The sequence below is a fragment of the Chinchilla lanigera genome, unplaced genomic scaffold, assembly GCF_000276665.1.
Source record: "Chinchilla lanigera isolate Chin_1 unplaced genomic scaffold, ChiLan1.0 scaffold00106, whole genome shotgun sequence".
Lineage (NCBI taxonomy): Eukaryota > Metazoa > Chordata > Mammalia > Rodentia > Chinchillidae > Chinchilla > Chinchilla lanigera.
Window position 1 is genome coordinate 159,540 of NW_004955507.1, and position 23,120 is coordinate 182,659.

The following is a 23,120-nucleotide window of genomic DNA, read 5'->3' on the forward strand; positions in this document are numbered from 1 at the left end:
GACTTGCGCAACGGATGTCTTCATCTCTAGAGAATCCAGCCCACACTGGCCACTCTGTCCTCTTAAAATAAGTATCTTGATAGTCACTGGAGTTCTCTTCCTCTCTCCCAATCAGCAGTGCATCAGCCAATTCAGTTCCAAAGAAAATAATATTTATTGAGCATCTCTTGTATGCTGGAGAGCAAGTTAGTAACATTACCTCATTTCAACTTCACAACACCTTCACATGAGAGGTACTATTATTCCTCTTTTTTACCATTGAGGAAACAAACTCAAACTTGACTTCACTGACAGGAAGAAGGTGGATCAGGTGTGATGTCTACTCCAGATTTGCAGGAAGGATACAACCAGCCACACCCCGCACCTCTGCACTGGCCTGACCCCGTGGACTCAGTAGTGTTTGTAAGCCATTTCTTCTTTATAAACTGGTCTTTTTAAATTAACTTTATTAATGTAAAGATTAAATAAGATCATGCATGTAAAGGTGATGGGAAGGCTTCCTGGCTGCAAACTGGAATAGGTCTGTCTTCTTCAACCTTAGCACGGTCTACTTCCGGCAGCTCCACCACGATCCTGGGATCTTCGTTTTTGCAGTGTCCTTCAGTAACCATCCTTGCTGAGTTTCTTTATGTATCCATATTATGTTAGGAACCCTCGAATGTATTGGCAAATGCAGTTAATAGAAAGTTTGCATTATTCTTCTCATGTGAATGGTACCAAGGAGGTCATCCGTAAAGTGACCTGGAGCACTTGGAACACAGTTGACCCTGTTTCCGGGCTAAACCTTGTGGCCTTGGTCAGATTACTTGTCTCCAAACGTCCGACTTCCTCCATTCTGGCTTCCACCCCTACCCTCCAGTCTTAAACTGTGCCCTCTCACAACAGCCTACAACCTTTGCCAATTTCAAATTTGTATTATTCCCTCAAGTTCTTGTGATCTCTTTATTTTTCTAGCCAATTTGTTTTCTGTATCCTGATTTTATATTTGTAGATTTCTTTATTATTTCTTTCTTCTTTATCTTACACTAGAGAAATACAGTTACCAGAAAAAAACTATTGCTTAAAGTATTTTAGAATTTTAGTATTTTAGAATTTAAGAATTTTAGAATTCATCTCTTCCATCCCATGTAAGCCTTTCTTCCCAGGGACACCTTCCTCTGTCTCCGCTAGGCTATATTCAATTCTTTTCCATAGTGCAGAGTCCACTTTGTCCCAAGGCAGAGAGTTGTATTTTGGGGCAATTCTAATAGCCACACTTTCCCCATGATACTGAACTGAAATTGGTCTCTTCAGTTTGTTTCTCATATTTCAGATCACTGGATCTCCTAGAATAGGTATAATTTCTTTTACATAGGCAATAGCCTATGTAAGGTATTTCATATGTTAAATGGAATAATCATTTCTATCTTCCCAAAATATTCTCTTTTCCAAGTTGAAGCTGTTTTAAACTACTTTTAAGTAACAGTTTCTATCATATGATTTCATCACTCTTCTCTGAACCCATTCCAGTGTTTCTGTGCCATCCTTTAAATATGGGCCTTAGAATTTGTCACAATAATCCAGACATGGCTTAAAGTATTTCATATTTAATCCTAATTAAATTTCATCCTCATACTTTTTATGCTTTATTCTACTCTTAGTCAAAATCTCCATTTAAATTACAGTCTATCAGCCAGTAAATAATTAGGGTTTTTTATTATCTGAAAATTAGATAATCACTGTTTCTGTCAGTGTTTATCCCAGCCGGCTGGTAAGTGTGCAAAGGCTGAGCTCTGGGACACGGGGCTGGAAACCTGCTTCCAGGTGTCAATCAACAAAGCAGCACTCTTTGGGCTCTGCTTTCCAGCTATTTGAGGGAACACTGAACAGATGCATCTAATATTCCAAATCACAGCGAAGGCTGAAGAAGCGCCCTGTCAGGCACGTTGTTGAAGCCCAGACGCAGGCTGCTCTGGGACTGCTATCGCAGAAGTGGTCAGAACACAGCCTTGGTGTTTGCTCTTTCCACGCCTTTCCTGGTGTTCCTAGTGATTATTCTCTGAGTCCTCAGAAGCCATTGGTTTAAACTACTTCAGAGAATGAAATGAATCTGTTTTCTCATCCATAAATTGCACCATTTTCCACTACTTAAGTTTTAAGATAAAATTTGCTTGTATGTAGCCTTCAGCTTCCTTCTCCGCGTGACTCCCTGTGACACACACATTCTCAAATTCCAGCAGGAAATTGGGGTGTTACTGTCTGGATTAAAAGACCCCTGAATATTTTTGCACTACCCCCATCCCTTGCTCAAAAAGTTATTCTTGGAAAGTTAGGAAAACCTGCTAAGTTAAATAATGAAATCACACCATCGCCTCTCTTGCTTGAGGTTCTTTCCTCTGTTTCTTTCCCTGCTGAATGCTTCAGCAGTGCCTGTCTAAACTATTTTCAACCTTTCAAGCCTACTGTTGCCAGAATTCTAAATATAGAACACTTTTTTTGTTTTGTTTTGTTTTGTTTTCTCCAGTACCGGGAACCGAACTCACGACCTGCGCTTGCCAGGCAGGCGCTTTGCCGGTGAGCTAAATCCCCAGCCCCTAGAACACTATTTTTTCGAACATTATTTTATTATTTTTTTTTGGTTTTTCTCCGGTACCGGGAACCGAACTCACGACCTTGCGCTTGCCAGGCAGGCGCTTTTGCCGCTGAGCTAAATCCCCAGCCCCTCGAACATTATTAATAATGGTTGTGCTTTCCTGTTTTCCCTCCAGATCACATTGAAATCTTTAATAATGTCTCTGAAAATTTTTTTTCTAGGAAAACCTTACTAAATTTATTCTTTCTCCCTACACACAAACATATGAATGTGTGTGTGTGTGTGTGTGTGTGTGTGTGTGTGTAACTCTTTTTATGGAACTATACGTGAGGCAGTTGCAGGCATCAGGACATTTCATTCCTAAATACTTCAACATATTCTTCCATAGAATCAGTGGATGCACATCCACACAAACACAGTTTAATGGCTGCTTTCAGGGGATTTCACACTGATGCAGTACTATTATCCAACATAGAGTATTTTCTTAAGCTTTTCCCGTTACCCCAATAATGACTTTTAAATCTGTTTTCCCCCTTTGATTCAGCATTTAATCAAGGATCACACTTGAAGTTGTTTTTGCTTTTTTTGTACCGGGAATCAAACTCAGGACCTGGCGCTTACCAGGCAGGCACTGTGCCACTGAGCTGTACCCTTGGCCGCATACATTGCATTTTGCTGCCAACTATCTTTTGTCTCCTCTAGTCTGGAGTAGTTCCTGAAGCTTTTTGCATCATTCAAGACACTGATGTTTTTGAAGAGTCTGGGCCAATTACTCTGCAGAATGTCCCTCTGTTTGGATTTATCCAATTGTTTCTTGATTATTAAATTCAGGGTGAACATTTTTTGCAGAAACTTTCTTTAGATGGTCTGTATCTTTCTCAGTACACCCCACTGGAGGCCATGGTATCATTTTATCCATTAGCTATGAAGTTATGTTAAACTATTAATAGGAGATTCCACAAACTCTCTTTATGTAAAGGAATATTTTCTCCTTTGTGAGTAATAAGTAATATGTTAAGCATTATTTTGAGACCGGGAAAATATCTAGCTTCCCAATTACATATTTGACTAATGTTTTTAAACTTAAAAAGAATGAAGTATTTCATTCCCTTCTAACTAGAATTAAACTTGATTCATTTTTTAAAAATATCCAATGCTGACACAAGGGTAAGTATTCAAAGATTTGTTAAAATGATAATCAAGTATTGTTTTAGACCTAAAAGAATTAAATATTATACTCTCTTTTAACTGGAATTAAATTTGATTCATTTTTTGAAAACCTCCCATGCTGACACACAGCAAGTATTCACATATTTATTAATGATCAATTATTATATTCATCAGACATGATCTAATTTTTCCTTAACCTGTGTGTTTGGGTTCTCACACCCAGCCAATGAGTCCTCCACTCCTTATGGTTCTGCCCTCTATTACGTAAAATGAAACTTTTCTAAGGCTGTCATCTACGTTTCTGTGTTTCTGAGTTCTTCTTTCCTTAAAATTATTTAGTCCCTATTTCCATGACAAATTCTTCCCACGTGTAGACCTTTGGCCTTACCCTCTTTCTATTTTTTATTTTATCTTCCTTTATATTTTCAGTGTAGCTTTCTCTTTCTGGGACAGGAGGCTTTGAAGAAAATCAGGGTGTCACAGGGTGAGGTCCCCACTCACATAAAGCTATAATTTAACCAATTAACATATGGGAAAGTTTACATTTTTCTCACTATCTTGGGGGAGGAATGAAATATTACTTTATAGTAATTTTCTTCTCATTCCTGGGAATTCTTAATGAACATTCTCTATGAAATAATGTATGGACTTCCATAGGTTTGCTACATCTCTTGTAAGTCATAATCCACCACCATAAAAAACCTCAGGGAACTTAAGGATGAATCAAACTTCCTAGAGTAAACAATCATTCATGCATTCAATAAATTGTATTTTTATCCTAAAAATAATATATTCTCACCTTTATATCTAAAAAACATTTCCATATAATTCTTGACCATTTTCAAAGACCTGGATAGGGAGGGAAATGGGACATGAAACAAGAATTCTGAGATAGTAAAGATTCTATATTGTATGGACTATGAGTAATCTCTAAACAGCTGAAGTCATAGTACATCCTTTCTCTCCTAGATCCATATCTCCACTAGCCAAGCTTCATGGGACTTCTATTTTGGAGAGGCACCACCTGGAGTACAGTAAGACACTCTTGCAGGATGAGGTATGTGAGCCTTTTTCTTGGGTACCTTGTGGGTTCCGATCAGAGCACTCATCCATAGAAAATGCTTGGAAATGGAGAAGCCCTGGGTTACAGCATTGGACATTTATACCCTTATCTAAGTTGATTTACAGAAGTTACTAGATTACAGTATTTTTAAACTGCCAAGCTAGAAGAAGCTTGGAAAAAGGTGGCCACAGAGAGTCATAGAACCTCTGTGAGTCCACTGGGAAAAGAATGAAAAGCATATAGTGGATGTGAAAGGGCTCGGTGAACTCTGAAGCATATGTAAATAAATGTAACAGGGAAAAGAGGCTATGTGACCACTGACTTTCTTCTTCATTATGGAGAATAATACACTATTGAGTATGGTGTGTACTTCAGAGAAAGTCAGGCTTTGGTAGTGGAGATGAGGATGAGTCAGGGTATAAGACAGAAGTGGACCCCTGCCATCAGAGAGGCACTGGGTCATGCTCTGGAGTCCCAAAGGGAGAGACCACATTCACTGGAGAAGACAAAAAGGTCAGAGATGGCTTTAGGCAGGAAGTGGCTTTAAACTTGTTGAATTCATTACAACTGAAAAATATTGTACACTACTGACAGTCTACAGGGGGTGGTCATTCTTCTTTATCAGTTTTATTTAGGGAGTATATAGAGGCATGTGTATAAATCATGGATGTAATCTAGTTGCATTTTCTTTTTTGTTTTTGTTTTTTTTTTTGGTTTTTCTCCGGTACCAGGAACCGAACTCACGACCTTGCGCTTGACAGGCAGGCGCTTTGCCGCTGAGCTAAATCCCCAGCCCCTTAGTTACATTTTCTTAAGAAAGTTCCAAACCAGCATTGAGGGGAATACTGTCTTGTCACAGGTGGAGAACTTGTTTAGAATTACATGCTAATTAGGATAAATACATCGTCTGGAGTCTCAGGGCATATACAGAAATATGTTCAACTCTACAGATAACATTAAATTCTTCTAATTAAGGAAAAGCCAAGATGGTCCACACAGCCAAGTGGGAACATCTTGTGAGGCAGAATAACTGGGAAGAAAAGTAGAAAGAAAAAAATAACTTGAGCAGTTTTAATAAGTGTGGTTGATGAGGACCCAACACAATGTCCATGCTAACCCTGTTGTAGCATTTCTCAATCAGCAATGCCCTTGGCAAAGCACTAACCTTGAGTCTTACTCTGTTTTCTGTTACTGTAACAAAATACCTGAGACTGGATAATTTTTAAAGCATAGAGGTTTATTTAGGGTTATGGATCTGGAGGCCAGGAAGCCCAATATCAAGCAGTGACATCTTCTCAGCTTCTGGTAGGGCCCTAAAGTGGAAAGCAGAGGTGTGTGTGCAGAAAACACAAAACGTAAGAGTGTTTAAAAGCAACCTTTTTTTTTTTTAGCAACCTGCTTGTGAGAATCAACCCACTCTTGGATAGGCATTAGTCCCTGTTAATGATCTATCTAACCCCTTCTTAAAGATCTAACCATCACTCAAAACCCTCACTTTGAGAATCATATTTCAACATGAATTTTAGAGGGAACAAACCGTATTCAAGCCATAGCATCTGTTTGACTCCAAGACACCAGTCCTCAGACATAGGTACCCAGACCAACTTCTTCACAGTCATCAGTTTATCAAGGAGAAGAGGGCTTTTAAAACCACAGATCCAGGGTTTCATTTCCCATTTACTGAGCAGGTGCCTTAGAGTCGGGGCTGGAAATCTGCATTTGAACCAGACTTCCATTCTGATGTGCAGACAGAATTTCCAACAGCAGAATTCACAATATAGATAATATCTGCTTTAGGATGATTAAAAAGAGTAGGACTGAAAGTAATTCAGAAAGGGAAGAAAAAATTTTCATTGCCTAACTTGTTGTCATTGACAATTTGCTTATAGAAGAATCTTTGGTTTCTAAGAATTTGTTTTACACGCTACTGTGTCTGTAGCTCCACAGTGAGGTAGCATCAAATGTAGCCTACCATTTAATTATACACATACTTATGGAAACAACATACAATTAAAAACTGCAGCAAAATAACTAAATGTTTAACACAGGAAGGCTCCCAGTATTTATGTTTTCCCTTCTGGACTAAAACAGTTTACAACAGAGGTACAGTTTTCCATCTTAATTTTTTAATGTTATTTACACTGTAGTCTAAACTGGCTTTGATGGCCATACAAAGACTTGTTATTTTTTCTAAAAAGGAATATTGCTTCTCAGTAATCCATACCATCTTTTCAAGGACTTCTCTACAATACAGCTGGCCTGTTAATTGCAGACATTTAAAGCCTTGTCAATAGAGTTGCTAGGTAATGCAGTCACAGACTGTTTATGAGCAAATTGAACATTAAAGAAGACATTTTTAGCGACCAGATATGGTTTGTGTATTTTGAGGGGACAATGTAGTTCTTTTATTCCATGAAGAAAATCACTCACTAAATATTTTTAAATAATGGAAATCTTTGGGATTTATCCAGTAATTTTGGCATTTGTGGACATTATTCAGACATTTTAATTTTCATATTATAAACAAATTGCTCAGCATAAATGATAGAATGTTGTTATGATTTAGGACATCTACTTACAAATCATATCATTTACATTTGTGCTTTTTCTTACATACCCTATCAGTCTGTCTCATGTTATTCAAAGAAATAGTGAAGAAAAATTGAATACTTTGTATACAATCACTCGTGAAACAAGAACATGTTTTTCCTGTGGGCGACTGCAGGCACTGCACTGAAGATTAGAACTGCCAGTGCTTTTTCCGGCTCCCACTCACCTGCACTCCCCAAGCGGAATGAATTCAAACCATTTCCATCTGTTTTGGTGTGCTACAAGGAATTCATATTTTACTAGCATTTTAAGAGAGAAAAACAAAAATAGCCCCTCTCTCTGTTGAGCTCTTGAGACCAGCTGGGCACGCAGGCGCTGGCTTGGCTGGAAAGGAACCGGGACGGCCCCCGTCTTACTTGGGTGCACTTCTTTCATTTCAAACACAACGCTCCGAGGGAAAAATGGAACACTGCACACTTACATATTTTAAAATTGATGACTTAAGATTGTTGTAGTAATTTCATTTACCCATTAAAAAATTCAAGTAATAGGGAAATTTCAGAGACAAATATAGTAAGAATGAGGCTTTAAATCCTCCCACCCAGCAATAGAATTTCATTAACATTCTGAGAACTTCACTGCAGTCAGCCTGTGAATATCCACAGACAGCGTGGAGACAAAGCTTTTTGGAAAATGAGATCATAGTATGAGCTATTTTTGGAGTCAGAGCTATGTTTTTCAATCAACATCACAAAGTCATATATGCGTACTGCATCTATTTATTTATGTATGTATTTATTTATTGTGGAGGGTCTGAGACAGGAGCCTTCCATGTAGTCCAGGCTGGACTCGAACTCACTCTATACCTCAGGTGGGCCTTGAACCTGCAGAGATCCTTCTGCCTCAGCTTCTCAAGTGCACCACATGCCTGACTGCATCCTAATTCCAGGAGGTTTTACCGTGTTGTACACCTGGGAAAACATATTTCTGTCACCCCAATGGCAATCGCTTGTGCCCTTACAGTGCACGCCCCTCCCCACCCCAGCCCCAGACAACCACTGAAATGTTCTGATTTGTTTGTATTTGCTAGATTCTGCTAAGCGCAGCTACACTGGAAGCATTCTTTTGTGCTGGCTTCATTCATTCAGAATAATAATTTTAAGGTTTGCCCATGTCAGTGATTCATTCCTTTTCATTGCTCAGTAGAATTTTATTTATCTTAAAATAAAGCCAATAGCTGAGGCTATGGCTCAGTAGTAGAGCAGTTGCCTAGGTTAAGGGCTGGGTTCAATTCCTAAACTACAAAATGAATGAATGAATAAATAAATACATAAATAAATAATAAAAGCATTAAACAATTTACTTAAGTTTAACAGAAGATATTTTGAAATGGAAGGACTTGCAGAATTTTACATAATTGTATCATTATCATGAATTTTTAATTCTTAAAGACTCGTCTAAAATGATTATGAAAACTTACGAGAAATCTATAGCATTTAAGCATTTACTTGTAAACTATACTTTTAACTTTATGCTGTTAACTTCCTGCTATGAAATACAAAGCAAATAGGATATTTATACTATTCCCACATTTTCACCTCTGTTTCATATTTGTTATGATATATATTTATAAAATTTATATTTTGCTTTATAATTTCCCCTGTTGTTTGTTCTTAATTCAGCTTTTATGAGTCTAGTACCCTTTGAACTTTTGCATTTCCATGTGAATTGTAGAATCAATTTGTCAGTTTACAGACAAACACATGTATTCAGACTTGTGGGTATTTTGGTTGGAATTGCTCCAAATCTATAGCTTATTTCATGTTGTGTGGTCTTTATACAAATGGTTCCTTTTTGGAAATTACTTATCCTTGAATAGAGCCAGACATCTGCTGGAATCCTGTCAGGGAAAGGCAGAAATGAGCTGGGAAAATCCTTAGCTGACACTTTCTTGTCTTAAATAATCTCTCACCAATGCTGTTTCTCTTGTCTGGGGAACACACCTCTTTAATTTTGATTTTTCAGAAGTTGGCAAGGCTCACATGTGCAAAGCTTGTGATCTCCAGGCCTCTCTGTGTGGGGGTCTGGTCATCGCTGTCTGCTTCCCTATGGGCTTCTCTTCGGCCTAGGAGACCCAGTAGTGGGAGTCAGTGCAAATGTGCTGGTGCAGCTTTCTCCCTCCTCATCTGCTGCTGTATGTGGTGTCACACACGCCGGGAGGGACAGTCTTCCCCAGGCTGTGTGTGGTGCACATCCTGAGATCTCTTGTTCTAATTAAAGCATCACTGAGTGTTTTTCTTATTTTAAACCAATAATAAAAAAGTTTTATGTGTATGTTTAGTCCCAAATATGTTCCAAAAGTGTTTAATGGATTTTCCCAAAATACATACAATATGAAAGATAAAGAAAATAAAAGCTAATGGAGAAATAAGAAAAATTAGCTAAACCCCAAATAGACCCAAAATGTACGCAGTGATATACAAACATTTATTAGACATCGGCCAAAATTTGGTCAAGAGCATTCTAGCAACCAATCCAAAAACAGAAACAAGATGTTTTATATGAATTTATGTCCACAAACTTAAACACAATTAGAAGCTTTTAAGAACCTTGGGTTAAAAAAATTCAAATATAAAAGAATGTAAGATTGAGAAAATGTTTTTAAATTTGAAGACTTGATGATTTTAGATGAACATGAAAATGAGTGAGAGGAGAAAGAATAAAATTTAGGTGCCTTACATTACATACAAAGGAAGCAGTACTGAAAAGTTGAATATAGACCATTTTTGCTTGATGGAAACCAGCTGTTTTGGACGGGAAAAAGACATGACTTAAATGGAGCGCAACACTGTATTATTTCTCTGCCTCTCTAAGTAGCTTTTCCTTGCACACACATGTGTATTTACCCAATAGCAACAGGTGTCCATGTTTACTAATATAAGCAATATGCACTAGAATAGCTGTTGCATAATAAATATTGATTGGTTTGTTCAGTGGTTGTCGATTATGTACTCTGCACAAATGACGTTTGGTAGAGGAAAGGATGTTTCTGTCCTAAAGGGTTGTTTCTTTGTATTCATCAGTCTATGTGGCTTTTTAAAATGATTTCATGTGCTATAACTACCGATGTGCCTAAAAATTTAAGGCATTTTCATGCGTTCCCAGCTGCCTTCACGCCCATTTTTTTTTTTCTTAGTACAGAAATCAAGACTAGTTTTAAATATTATTGAAAGGCCAAGGATATAGCCTAGTGGTAGTGCATTTGCTTAGCATCTGTGAGGCACTGAGCTCAATCCTCAGTACCAAAGAAGCGAAAAAGTTACAAATCTGCAAAGTATGTGGCTGAATAATCCTGTGATGCATCTTATTTTGGGATCATAACAATGTACATCAGCGAATACATGAAGATATTGACTCACGTAAACGATGGCCACTAGGTAACCATCAGTCCAAAGGGACGGCCACCGTCCATCTAAAGACAATCGCTTCTTGGACTTTTTTTTTTTCCTTTTTGAGACAGAGTTTCACTATGCAGTTCAGGCTGGCCTTGAATTAAACTTTGTAGCCCAGGCTGGCCTCAAACTCGCAGTGATCCTCCCGCCTCAGCCTCCCAAGTGCTGGGATTACAAGCCTGCGCCACCATGCCCAGCTTCTTGGCCTTTTAGATGAGATCAAGTTTAACACCCAGGCAGGTAAAAGGGATTAAGTGTCAATGCCCCACTTCCCTTTGCTTCTCTGGCCAATATAGACCAGGGTGAAATAACTTGAACCAAGTTTGTTTGAGATTCTGGATTTATATGCTCCAAGGGATTGCTGTGAACCAAGTAAGAAATTGGTTTGATCCAGACAATTCATCCTTTTCATTTATTGTAATTTGGAGGGTTCCACGACCATGGCTTGAATCAATCTTAAGGCTAACTGTAGTTGCTGTCATTAACTTATTGTATTAACAAAGCAATTCACAGTTTTTCTTCCTTTATTTATATATGCTTCATAAAATACTATTTTTTTTGTTTCAGAAGGTGTTATAGAAAAGATGATATGAGTGAAGATTTGCATTTTGCATAGCACAGTATATAAATAAGGACTTGTTTAGTTGCATTCTAATACTTCAATCACTGACAATGACTGAGAGCCATGTTTGGTTTGGGGTTTGTAGCTCTGTTCTAACCTACTTTATATAACTATAATACTGACAGGGCAGTAATCAATTTGACAGCAATTGGATTTTTGAAATGCATTCCGTGACTTCATCTGACTCAGTGCTTCACAGATCTATCTTTAGTAAGCACTGACTTAGTCCTAGGCAGTTAGGCAGAGTATCTGTTATCAACTCCATTTGAGAAAACAAAACACAGAAGTTAAAGGCAGTGTCCAGGACCATACAACTATCAAGTGGCAAAACCAGGAACTGAGCCTCAGCTCCTTGGTGAGAGATAGTGTAGTGTAGAGACAGAGCACAAACTCTGTAGGTGTGCTGCATGCACCCAGGTACAACTTCCGTTCTGTCTGTTTAACCTAAGCAAGTTATTCAACCTCTCTATACCATGGCTTATTGTAAGGACATTAAGAGTATTCATAAAGCACTTAAATCTGGTAGGTAATAAGAACTGTTTAGTCCAGTATTTTATGCTACACTGTGCTACTTCTATGTTTAGACAGGTTAACAAACTATCTCCTCTTTCTTCCAGTGCAGTTTTGCTTTGTTTTGGCACTATCAATTTCATCACCTCTGTTCTTTGGCCAATATGACTAAAACGGTCTGTTTGGAATATCAGGGCTTTTAACAACCATTCCCAGTTTTATATTCTGATTTCCCAGGACACTAAAAAATGAAGCTAACAAATATGGGAGGGAACTATTAATTATTAATAAACTCTTTGAAGAAAGGTCTAGTTAAGCCTCTGTAAAATATTACTGCAGGAATGTGCTGAAAGAGCTACATGGAAGAGCTTCATTATTTTCTACACATTCATGAGTACTAGTAATTTGCAGTTTCTGAAAGACTTCTATTACTCGTACCTCCCAGAAATTGTTTCTTAAACTGCCTCAATTCATACAAGCAAATTTTTAATGCTTCTGGTAGAAATCACTAATATTTATTGCAAAAACATATTGTTTAATCTTAGGAACTGATTACCTTCATATTTGCTAATTCTAGTTTATAGTTTAAATTGCTTTGCTCTAAGTAGAAGGGTTTGGTATAAAAACTGAAAACAAGTAAGTGTTGGAAGGCCTAGGGCATAGTTTGGTTGGTTTGTTTTTTGAACCAAAGGTAAATTAATTATTGCACTTTATTGTAGATTTATTTTCATCTTACAGAGTTTAAACATCTTCCAGAACCTAAATAAGCGGCAGTTTGAAACAGTTATTCATCTATTGGAGGTCGCAATAATAGCAACTGACCTGGCTTTATATTTCAAGTACGTATTAACTGTAAAACAGAAACCCTCATGTCTGTGTGCTTCTGCTTCCATGAATTATCTGCTGCATTAAGGTTAAAAGGCATTTATTCACACATATGCACACAAGTTTGTTTTCCTTTCAGAATATCAATGAGAATATCCTCCAGGTGACAATGAATTTACTAGACATCAGGAAACATATTTAGAAATTTAAGCCCCTCATGTTGCATAGCTTGTTCTCAGAAGAAATTTAAATTAAGAAATTCATTTGTGCATTGTGAGAAAAGTCATGTCAAGAACCTCATATGGTGGCTTTTTTCTTGGTTGTATACCCTGGTCCAAAATGTGGTATGTGGTTTCAAGCTCAGAAATTTGATCCTGCCAGTGCCTGGAAGCTGAATGATCTTGGTGATTCTGATGCACATGGATCAAATTCACAGACTAAGTTATGTGTCTGCCTAATAATGATATTACCAAGGAGGCCAGATACTTCAGGTATTCACACATTTTCTTGTAAGTGAAATGTAAAGTTGCTTGGTGAATAATGATTAGAACAAGGTGAGATAATTAATAGGTACAAATATTCAATTACTTGAGCATTGGCAAATTATGCGTTTCTGATCCTTAATAAAAAAAATAGCTATTAAATAGTTAAGATATAAAGACAAGTATCCATACCCAGGTTTAATCAATGTTCAATTTTGCTGCATTTCCCTCTGATCTCATTCTTTAAGGTGGAAAAAAAAAGTGAGTGATGAGACTAAGGTACTGTCTCTATCCTACCAAGGAATTTCTTTCCCTTCTCCCAAAGATATCACCATCTAATGTTGATGTGTATTCATCTTTTCCACTTGTATTTTTTATATGGCACTGTCAAGTGTGTTTTTAATTTTTGTATATATCATACTATCTATACCTACCTTTCTGAAATTTGCTTTTTTCATGCGACATTATATTTGAAAGGTTTACCCTTCCTAGTAAGTGGAAGGCCAATTCCTGTGTTTCAACTGTATGGACTACTCAGCTGTTAAATATATCAAAATTATCCTACCCATTCCTCTAGGCATGGATGTTTAAACTGTTTCCAGTTATTCATCAGTGCTACATTTTATATGCTTGTGCATCTAAGGTACACAAATGCAGATGAGAATGCTGCATTTGGTAAATGCTGTACCTCTTTGCAAAACTGTAGTTTTGTAGTTGTACCAACTTACCTTCCACCAGGAGTGAATAAAGTTCTTGTGACCCCACATATGTAATACCTGCACATTAAAAGCTTATTTTGTTAAACTATTGACTATGAGATGGTATCTTGTTGTTCAAATGCGTATTTTCCTGATTATTGGTGAGATTAAGCATCCATTATTTTGGGTTCTAAATTTTTGCTGGTTATATGTGCTGCGATTTTATCAGTCTGTGGCCTTTATGTTTGTATTATAGTCTCCTTTCTAATTTGTAATTTTTAGTTTTAATACATTAAAACTTATTTGTGTTTGCCCCATTGTACTTCGTGCTTTTTCTGCCTCGAGCCTTTCCCATTCCAAAGCTAGTCACTGGCTGCTTCCTTATCACCCAGCCTCAATTGCTAGGTGCCAAAGCAAAGTGGGAACGTGAAATATGAAAGGCACATAGCTAAGATATTTTCCCTCTGCTTTTGTATGAGAAAATTGTAGCACCGCTGTGTCTTTTCTAGGAAGAGAACCATGTTTCAAAAAATTGTTGATGCCTGTGAACAAATGGAAACTGAAGAGGAGGCCATCAAATATGTAACCATTGATCCAACCAAAAAAGAGGTTATCATGTGAGTACTCTGTATTGTTTCTCTTTTTGCAAAAACAACATCTTTTGTATCTCTTTCTACTTTAATTTTTCTTTGTTTCCTAAGGGCAATGATGATGACCGCATGTGACCTATCTGCTATAACCAAACCCTGGGAGGTACAAAGCCAGGCAAGTCTAGTTGCACTTTCTTTTCTGCCATACTCTGAGATGCTGCCTAAATCTCATGCAAAAGTCCACGTGAAGATCTCTGGTGACTTCAGAACTGTATTCTGAAAAATCATAAGTGTCAGTGAGACAATAGGTCAGTTGATTAGGCCCTAGAATAAGGCAAAACATTGGAAAGTGGAAGTAAAATGCTTTCTTGTGGCACATGCCTGTGATCCAAGCACTCTCAGAAGCTGAGGCAAGAGGATTAGAAGTTTAAGACCAGTCTGCGCAACTTAGTGACTTAGCAAACCCTGTCTCAAAAAGGGGGAAGGGATGTAGCTCAGTGCCAAAACCCTAGATTCAATTCCTCGAAATGAAAATGAAGGAAAGAAGGGAGGGAGAGGAGGGAAGAAGACAAAAACACAGCTTTCTGGGAAGAATCCCTTACCATTGAATAGGGTGTAAAAATTATGCAAAATTATTCAGAGAATGCCTGAGTGTTTTAATAGATGTGCTACATCGGAACAGGACCAGGATGAATCACTTGTGCTCTCCTCTGCTGTGGCTGGCTTTGCTCCAGTCTCTTCTTCAGTGCAGTGTCAGTTACTGGAAAGCACTCACTGAGGCTCGGGGTAAGGCTGTACCTCTGCCACCTTGGGGAGCACGGGTCTAAGGCTTACTTCTTACTAACTGGAAGAAAGAAGCTTCTATTTTTATCTTCTAAAACTTCCAGGGAAAACTTTAAGAAGAAGTCAGACCAGAATTATCTGTGTTCAACTATAAACCTAGATAGTGTCCGTAAAGGTAAAATAAATGGAGCCCACTGCAGGGTAGGAAAAATACCTTTCTCCTACCCATTCTAAGTTCATGGCTTTGGGCTCTTTTAACAAAGATATTAACAAAGAAAAAGCACCCAACTGTATTCAGTTGTGACATGGGAGCCTTTATAAGGAAATGAAATCCATAAGAAGCAGTTAAACTTGCTAGGCTTGATGAAGTGAAGAGTCATGGAGAAATAGAACTGGACAAAGGGCTATGACAGATGGTAATAAACTGGGGAAACTTAGCAAAGCCTATTTTTCAGATTATTTCTGGCATCTCTGTTTGGCCTCTTTCCTGCAGATGAGGCCCTTTTAACTGGCTTCAGGGGAAAGTCAAATAATCCTTCCTAGGTTCTATGACCTGCTTCATGGGGGAACGAGGGGGATGGTACAGTCACCTTCCTGCTTCTTCAGTTCTTTAAATTCTTTCTGTTTAAAATATTTGGGGGAAGCCAGGTGTGGTGGTAGACGCCTGTAATCCCACTCGGGAGGCTGAGGCAGGAGGATCGTTGTGAGTTTGAGACCAATCTGGGTTACAAAGTGAGCTCAAGGCCAGCCTGAACTGCATAGTGAGACCCTGTCTCAAAAAGACAAAAAAATAAAAAATAAAAACAAAATAAAATATTTGGGGGGTAGTATGCCCTGAAATCCATCACCATCAAGTCCAAAACCAAATGCTTATTCAGTTTGACATGTGCTCCTCCTCCTATTTCCTTATCTTTACCATCACCTAAGCAGGAAACCTGAGAGCTTACTTCAGCTTATCTCCTCAGTTTCAATTTCCATCTCCCATGCTTGTCATGGACGTGATTAAGACTCTTCTCCAGGCTTTGATCAGCACTCTGGTGGTGGGCTCCCCTTTCAAGTCCCCAGCCCATGCTCTGATCACCGCTGGGATTATGTGCAGAACTCTGCTCCGTCATACCACTACTTAAAAGCCTTTAAATTCCCCACTGCCAGATATTTTCAATCTTTTTAAAGAAACATAGTCTATTTCCCCCCACAAAAGTTGTGCAAAAATTACTTTATGAAAGAGAAAAAAAGCAAAGCTACTTTACCTTTGATCTCTCTTGGCCTCCATCCTCTTGGGCCCCTGGTACACTTGAGAGGAACCCTAGCTCTCCAAGAATACAAACCTTTGGCCCGGACAATCAAGTTCAAATTTCCCAGCAGAGCACACAGTTCACTACCTGTCTATAACTCACATTACAGGGACATTCCCACCACTCCTCCCTATGTCATTGCTACACATTCTAACACTATTCGCACAACCTCTAGACATTCCCTTTGCACCTGCCTCTCCTCTTTACCTGGCAAACCGCTACTTACTCTTGACAATACAGCACAAATGCATCCTCTGTTATTCATGAAACTTACCTGTCCTCCCTTCCTCTGTCTGTGGCACTTACCACACTGACTCATGACTGTCCACTAGCCTGTGAGTGCTTGAAAGGAAAAGGTTAGTTACTTCTTACCCTTCTTGCCAAGTCTGGTTTATGTCATCCATGTAAGACACTGAATGTGATTTTTTTTAAATGATAGAAATTAACTTTGAATATCTTCACACTGTAATCAAGGAAAGATATATACTAATCTTTGTACATGCTGGTCACTTATACAAGCTAGAGGTATAGGAAAAAGGACTTGGAAAGACTGGGAGCTTGAAGCACTAAGCATCCTTCCATTTCCCCCTCTTTATGGTTGCGAATTGGTAGCAATTCAAAAGCCCAGAATTAGAACACTGAAGTAAAAAGAAATAGTCCACATTTCCCATTTCAATCTGATCTGTGAGTGGCATCTTTTTAAAATGGTGTAGGCTGGGGATATACTTCAGCAGCACAGTGCCTGCCTGACAAGTGCCAGGTCCTGAGTTTGATTCCTGTGCAAAAAAAATGAAAGCATATGGTGTGACACCACTCAAGCACTGACTGTAAACTCCACCCTTAAATGTCACTCATACTAAGAAAATGCAAGTTCTCTAATGAACAAAGCCTTTCTTCTTTGCAGGTAGCACTTCTGGTTGCAAATGAATTTTGGGAACAAGGAGATTTGGAAAGAACAGTGCTGCAGCAACAACCTATTGTAAAGACCTTAACATAGAATGCACTATTTATTAAAAATTATCAGTATGAATCAGTGTATTTTGTTCACTTAACCTTGAAAAAGCATCTTTAAAAGATTTCTTTCTCTTTCTAGCCTATGATGGACAGAAACAAAAAAGATGAACTACCTAAGCTTCAAGTTGGATTTATTGATTTTGTCTGTACTTTTGTATACAAGGTGGGTGTGTTAGATGTCCACTGCTATGACAAAACACCTGAGAAAATAAACCTATTTGTTTTGGCTCATGGTTTCAGCCCATGTTCCCTTGGCTCTGCTGTATCTGGGCTGTAACAAATTAGAACTTTATGGCAGGGAGGCCATTGATAGAGCATAACTTCTCATTTCACGGTGGCCAAGAAGCAGAGAGAGAGAAGGGGGTGGGGATAAAACGCACCCTTCAAGGGCACACGCCCAATGTTCTACTTCCTCCAACTAGACTCCTCATCCTGAAGTTTCTAGCACCTTCCCATAATCCAGAAAGTTATGAATCCACAAATGGATGAATCCATTCATGAGGTCAAAGTTCTCATGACTGAATCTCCCTCACTCCCGCAACAAAGGGTTCCTCACCTCTGAACACTGCTGCACAGGGAACAAAGCCTTCAACACATGAACTGTTTAAATCTTTAGGATATTATGTTGCTTTCAAACTGCAACCACTGGGAAAACCTTTAGAGGTGTCATTTTCCACAGTACTTTGAGGTTTGACCTAATCTCATTCTGAGTAGAATAAAAGGTGTGAGACCTCAGAGGTGAACCACTCAGACAGACCTAAGTAGGCAAGCAGGAGATAGCACTTGTATTTCCAAGCTGCAGAGGCACCGAGTTCTGCTCGTTCTAACAGCACTAAGACTACACCACACCTTGCAGTGCCTTTTCTGCATACGAAAAACACTGAGTATTAATCGTATGATTTAAGTAGTTTCTGACCTAAAATTCTCTCTAGGAGTTCTCACGGTTTCACAAAGAAATCACACCTATGCTGAATGGCCTTCAGAATAATCGAGTGGAATGGAAATCCCTAGCTGATGAGTATGATGCAAAGGTGAAGATAATGGACGAGGAGGTGAAAAAGCAGGAAGAAGGAAACATGAATGGAAAAGGTTAGATGGAATCTTTCATTCTGTGTAAAGTAGCCAGAAGTACGCAGGACTGAACTTTGCACGACAAAAGCATATAAAATCAAATGCAAACAGGAGACCACCTTTCCTGCAGCAGAATGCTAATTATAAAAAGTTAATTAGTGGTTTCAGGATATGAAATCATACAATCTGTAGGATCCACAATAAGCGAGAATATACATTTCACCTGATATTCTGCATTAGTTGTAGAATTCTGGACAACGTGCTTAACCTCTCTGAAGTGGGAACAAGTTTGGTGTAATAGAATAATTTTAATACATAGAACTGGAGTCTAGGGAACAATGAGGCCAAAAGACCATACGAACCTGGCAGTGTAAGCAGCTGTCAGTGTAAGCCAGCAGTGTAAGCTGGTAGTGCAAGCACTGTTTGAGGCCTACCTAAAAATTCAGTCTTCCAAAATTAGTACAGGGGTTCAAATAGGAAAGTATAAGACCTGATGTACATGTTAAAAGCAAGGGTACTAATAGTAAAGTACTACCAAATTTTACCTCCATCGCAAATTTACAATGAAGATACTATGTGTTAAGTGGCTCCTGACATTTTAATTTTCCAGTATAATAGAGATCATCTACCCTTTATTTGCATAAAAATTTACTTATTTGCATAAAAATTTACTTTTCCTACTACAGAGAATTCTCTATGAACTCAGAACACAGAGAACTAAGGCATCAAGCTTTGTGCATCTAGCTAAAATTCCCAGGTATCACATGGTCTCAGTGAGACAGTGAGTTGTTTATTTTCTAGCCACTTAACAGATATTTTTAAAAATAAAAGAATTGTGAATAAAAATTTGTTTTTCAGTGGTAAAACCCTCAGTGCTTCCTGTAGCTTAATTTACTAATTAGGCTGAAAGGGGACACTGAGAGTATTAGAATAAAAATACTGTCTTTACACTAACTCTAGTAATACTGCTTTTTTCTTTTTCTTTTCTTTGTTTCTAACTAGCTGCCCAAGATTCAGGAGGTGGTGGTGATAACAAAAAGTCTAAAACGTGCTTAATGTTGTAAAATAATCCAACTGGGCTAAAATTTAAATGTCATCTTAGTTGTGAAGAGAAATAGCAAACATTCAAAAGAACTTCAGTACATTTCATTCAGCAAACTATTAAGTAAAAGAATAAGAGAATCTTTAGAAAAATTGCCATGACTATCAAAGAGAATATGTAATGCTGGTCTGAAAAATGTGAGGGTAAAATAAAGTTGAACAGAAGTGCAAAATAAGACAAAAACAGATGCTTTTGGTGCCAATTTTTTGTAAATATAAAAAATATACAATCCTACAACCAGTCACAGATTTTAACACGTTATTAATTGTACTTATTTGCTTTGCTAAGGCTATTAAAAAAAAAAGAAAGTACCAGACTGGGCAACAGAAATTTATTTTCTCACAACTGTGGAGGCTATCACCCAGAACTTCAAGATCAAGATGTTGTCAGGGTTGGTTTTCTGTGAAGCCTCAATTGGTTTATAAATGGCCATTTTTTCCTGTGTCCTCACATGGTTACCCCTGTGTTTGTATATTAGTTTTATTCTTACAAGGTCACCAGACCCAATGGATTAGGGTCCACTCATATGACCTCATTTTAATCTTAAACACCTCATTAATGGCGCTATGTGGCACAGATGATTAGTATTTCAGTATATGATTGGAAGGTGAGGGGGTATTTAATGCACAACGTTTATCTTTGTGATTCATACCACAAACTACTTCCTGAACTAAAAAGTTCACCACTTCCTGACATTCACATGCCAATGTTAGAGTAAATACATTATAGAATGTATTAAGGTATATAAATACAGTACAGAAAACAAAAGAAAAAAGGATATCAAATCTTATTCCTTCTGAACTGCTTAGCATTTCTTTACATTTTTGCCTTAACGGACTGATGGAGACCAAATCTTTTATGGCAGTTCATAAAAACTCTATCACTGTCTTATGTTTCCCCTTCAAAGTCTAAAATCAATTATTCTGTTATGCATAAATACAATTTTTAACACTAAGAACTATTCTTCTCATGGAAAGAATTATCAGTTTATAAGACACTACTGGATACTACCAATGCAAGCTAAATAAGCTCATACTCTGCTGAGTATGAATCATCATTAGAAGAATGATTTGATAAGGTGGAAAATTCATTTATCAAAAGCAGACTAGAAAAACTTCAACCCAGACTACTTTTTAAAAATTATTAACAGAAGTATCCAGCAGACATTCTAAAGATTAAATTGTGAGGAGAAACTAAGAGCTGGGTATGCTGGCACATACCTATAATCTCGGCTACTCCAGAGAGTTACACAGGAGGATCGTAAAATTAGGCCAGCCTAGGTAAATTAGTAAGATCCTGTCTCAAGAAACAAACAACGGGACTGGGATGCAGCTTAGTAGTAGCACTTACGAGGCTCTACGATTAGTGTGACAAACTTAGGTACTCGTGCCATAGCAGACTGTTTGTTACCACTGAAAATTCTAAAAGGTTCCCCATCAAGGTGTCCAGGTTTATTCCCTAGGAGAGAGAGTGTGAGCGAGTATGGATAATCAATGACTTCCATTACATGGTATACGTCTGAGTATCAGAGAAATTTATATTTTCTTCCTTTACTTATCTGTAACCACAGACAAAATTAGAAAACAATAAACATTAATAAATACCACACATTTTGCTAGTGTTTTGTCAAAAATATCTAAATTATAATAAATTCAAGATCATGAACCTCAAGTACTCTTGTCATATACAACATAATGATCAATTTTGAACAGCCAAGACATAAATCACCATTTGCTAATACTTTTACAAGTTACTTTTCCCTCTCACCTTAGAATGTAAAGTTCAGGAGGATGGACGTTTTTGATCTGTCTTGTTCACAACTTTATCTTGCCACCAAGTAATGGCTGCCACTCAGTAGATATAAATGAATGCTATTCCTCTGTTACTTCAAATAATTTTGAGACTCTACTTCTAGGATCACTATTATTTTAGGAACTACATGAGAAATTATTCTACTAGCTTTATGTAATCTCTGATCCCAAGATCAGCTCAAAAAACCTCCCCTCCCCAGTCACCTGAAACTGAATTGACGGTAGCAATGCATCACCGCTGCCAGTCTGCCAAATACAGTACTTTTGCTTCAGAGCAGGTAAAAGAAAGTCTAAACCCTCTAGACCAATAGTCCACTGACCACCACTGACTACACCAAGAAAAAGTGGGAGAAAGGCATGTAGAAGAATTAATGTTCAAACTAACAGTGTTTACATATATTCCACGACTAATATCAACTTTGCTTTGGATACTTCAGTTTTCCTCACAAATACAAGGTTCTCTTTATTCACTTTAAGTGGTAAAGATATTTTTAAAAAAACACCTTCGGGAAATGAGGGGACTTCCACATGAAGGTTAACATTAATAAACACTGTTTGTTAATAAAAGCTTAGAAATTATTGCACAATTATTTCCTAGATAGTTCCTTTATATCAATGCCCAGCACAGTGCTTCATACATAATAGAAACCTGATAAATACATGTAAAATTAATAATGACTGTTTAATGGAGGGAAATTCTCTGCTGGTAACTACAGTGATCACCTCAGTTCATGAACTTAATTCATTCCACTATTCTGGTGAAGATGGCCATGTTCATGTTCATGCAGGGAAGATGGCTACAGCTGTGCTCATCATCCAATGCAGAGTTCACAAACAGAAGCAAAATTTTCCCAAATGCTTCAGTTCACAAACTGAACTGTTTGCGAACAGAAGCATTTATGAACCGAGGTATTGTTATTTTTTTTGTTTTTTTTTTTCGTTTGTTTCTTTTCCGGTACCGGGAATCGAACTCACAACCTTGTGCTTGCCAGGCAGGCACTGTGCCACTGAACTAAATCCCCAGCCCCGAGGTACTGTTATATTTTAAAATAAGACACTCAGTTACTTATTTTGTACTTTATTATGCCAACCATCCCATGTTTAAATGTCATTGAAAATATTATACTATATATTGAAGAGATGAAACACTTGTAGATAAGGAATTGAAAAGATACATAAGAAACAGAAAAACGCATCTCTAATAACTAATTAACTTTGGAAGCATGTGACATCCTCAGAGTGGCTATATTTTTATTCCCAAAGACAAACCATTCAAGTTTGCAATTTGTAGATAACAGTTTTATGAAATTTAAAAGTGAGCTTTCACGTTAAGGAATGCAGGTTTTTCTCTCCTGTCTCATAGAAACAAATCCTGAAAATATTCATCAAATTCTTCTTCCCTATTTAAAAGAAAAAATATATAAATTAAAATGAGTAAAGTAAAAAATTATTAGGTGACACTATGAAATTAATTAAAATACTTTAATTCAACATACTGGCTGATTATCCT

General features: G+C 37.7%; 2 protein-coding genes across 5 annotated transcripts in view; one reads left to right on the forward strand and one right to left on the reverse strand.

The window, feature by feature from the left end:
* Positions 1-20,047, forward strand: part of Pde6c (phosphodiesterase 6C, cGMP-specific, cone, alpha prime) — a 49,909-nt gene extending 29,862 nt beyond the window's left edge. Inside the window, exons 15-22 of one of the 2 annotated variants that reach the window (XM_005407518.2) lie at positions 4,712-4,799; positions 12,678-12,778; positions 14,454-14,561; positions 14,646-14,709; positions 17,517-17,591; positions 17,706-17,789; positions 18,559-18,715; positions 19,700-20,047. In XM_005407518.2, the coding sequence (XP_005407575.1) occupies positions 4,712-4,799; positions 12,678-12,778; positions 14,454-14,561; positions 14,646-14,709; positions 17,517-17,591; positions 17,706-17,789; positions 18,559-18,715; positions 19,700-19,761 (739 nt within the window). In that variant the 3' untranslated portion in view covers positions 19,762-20,047. The remainder of the gene's footprint in view (positions 1-4,711; positions 4,800-12,677; positions 12,779-14,453; positions 14,562-14,645; positions 14,710-17,516; positions 17,592-17,705; positions 17,790-18,558; positions 18,716-19,699) is intronic. The other variant, XM_005407519.1, reaches the window with a different exon arrangement.
* A 2,625-nt stretch (positions 20,048-22,672) lies between these two features.
* Fra10ac1 (fragile site, folic acid type, rare, fra(10)(q23.3) or fra(10)(q24.2) candidate 1) overlaps positions 22,673-23,120 on the reverse strand; it is a 60,102-nt gene continuing 59,654 nt past the window's right edge. For all 3 annotated transcript variants that reach the window (XM_005407520.1, XM_005407522.2, XM_005407521.2), the window contains exon 14: positions 22,673-23,010. In XM_005407520.1, coding sequence (XP_005407577.1) covers positions 22,968-23,010 — 43 coding nt within the window. In that variant the 3' untranslated portion in view covers positions 22,673-22,967. The remainder of the gene's footprint in view (positions 23,011-23,120) is intronic.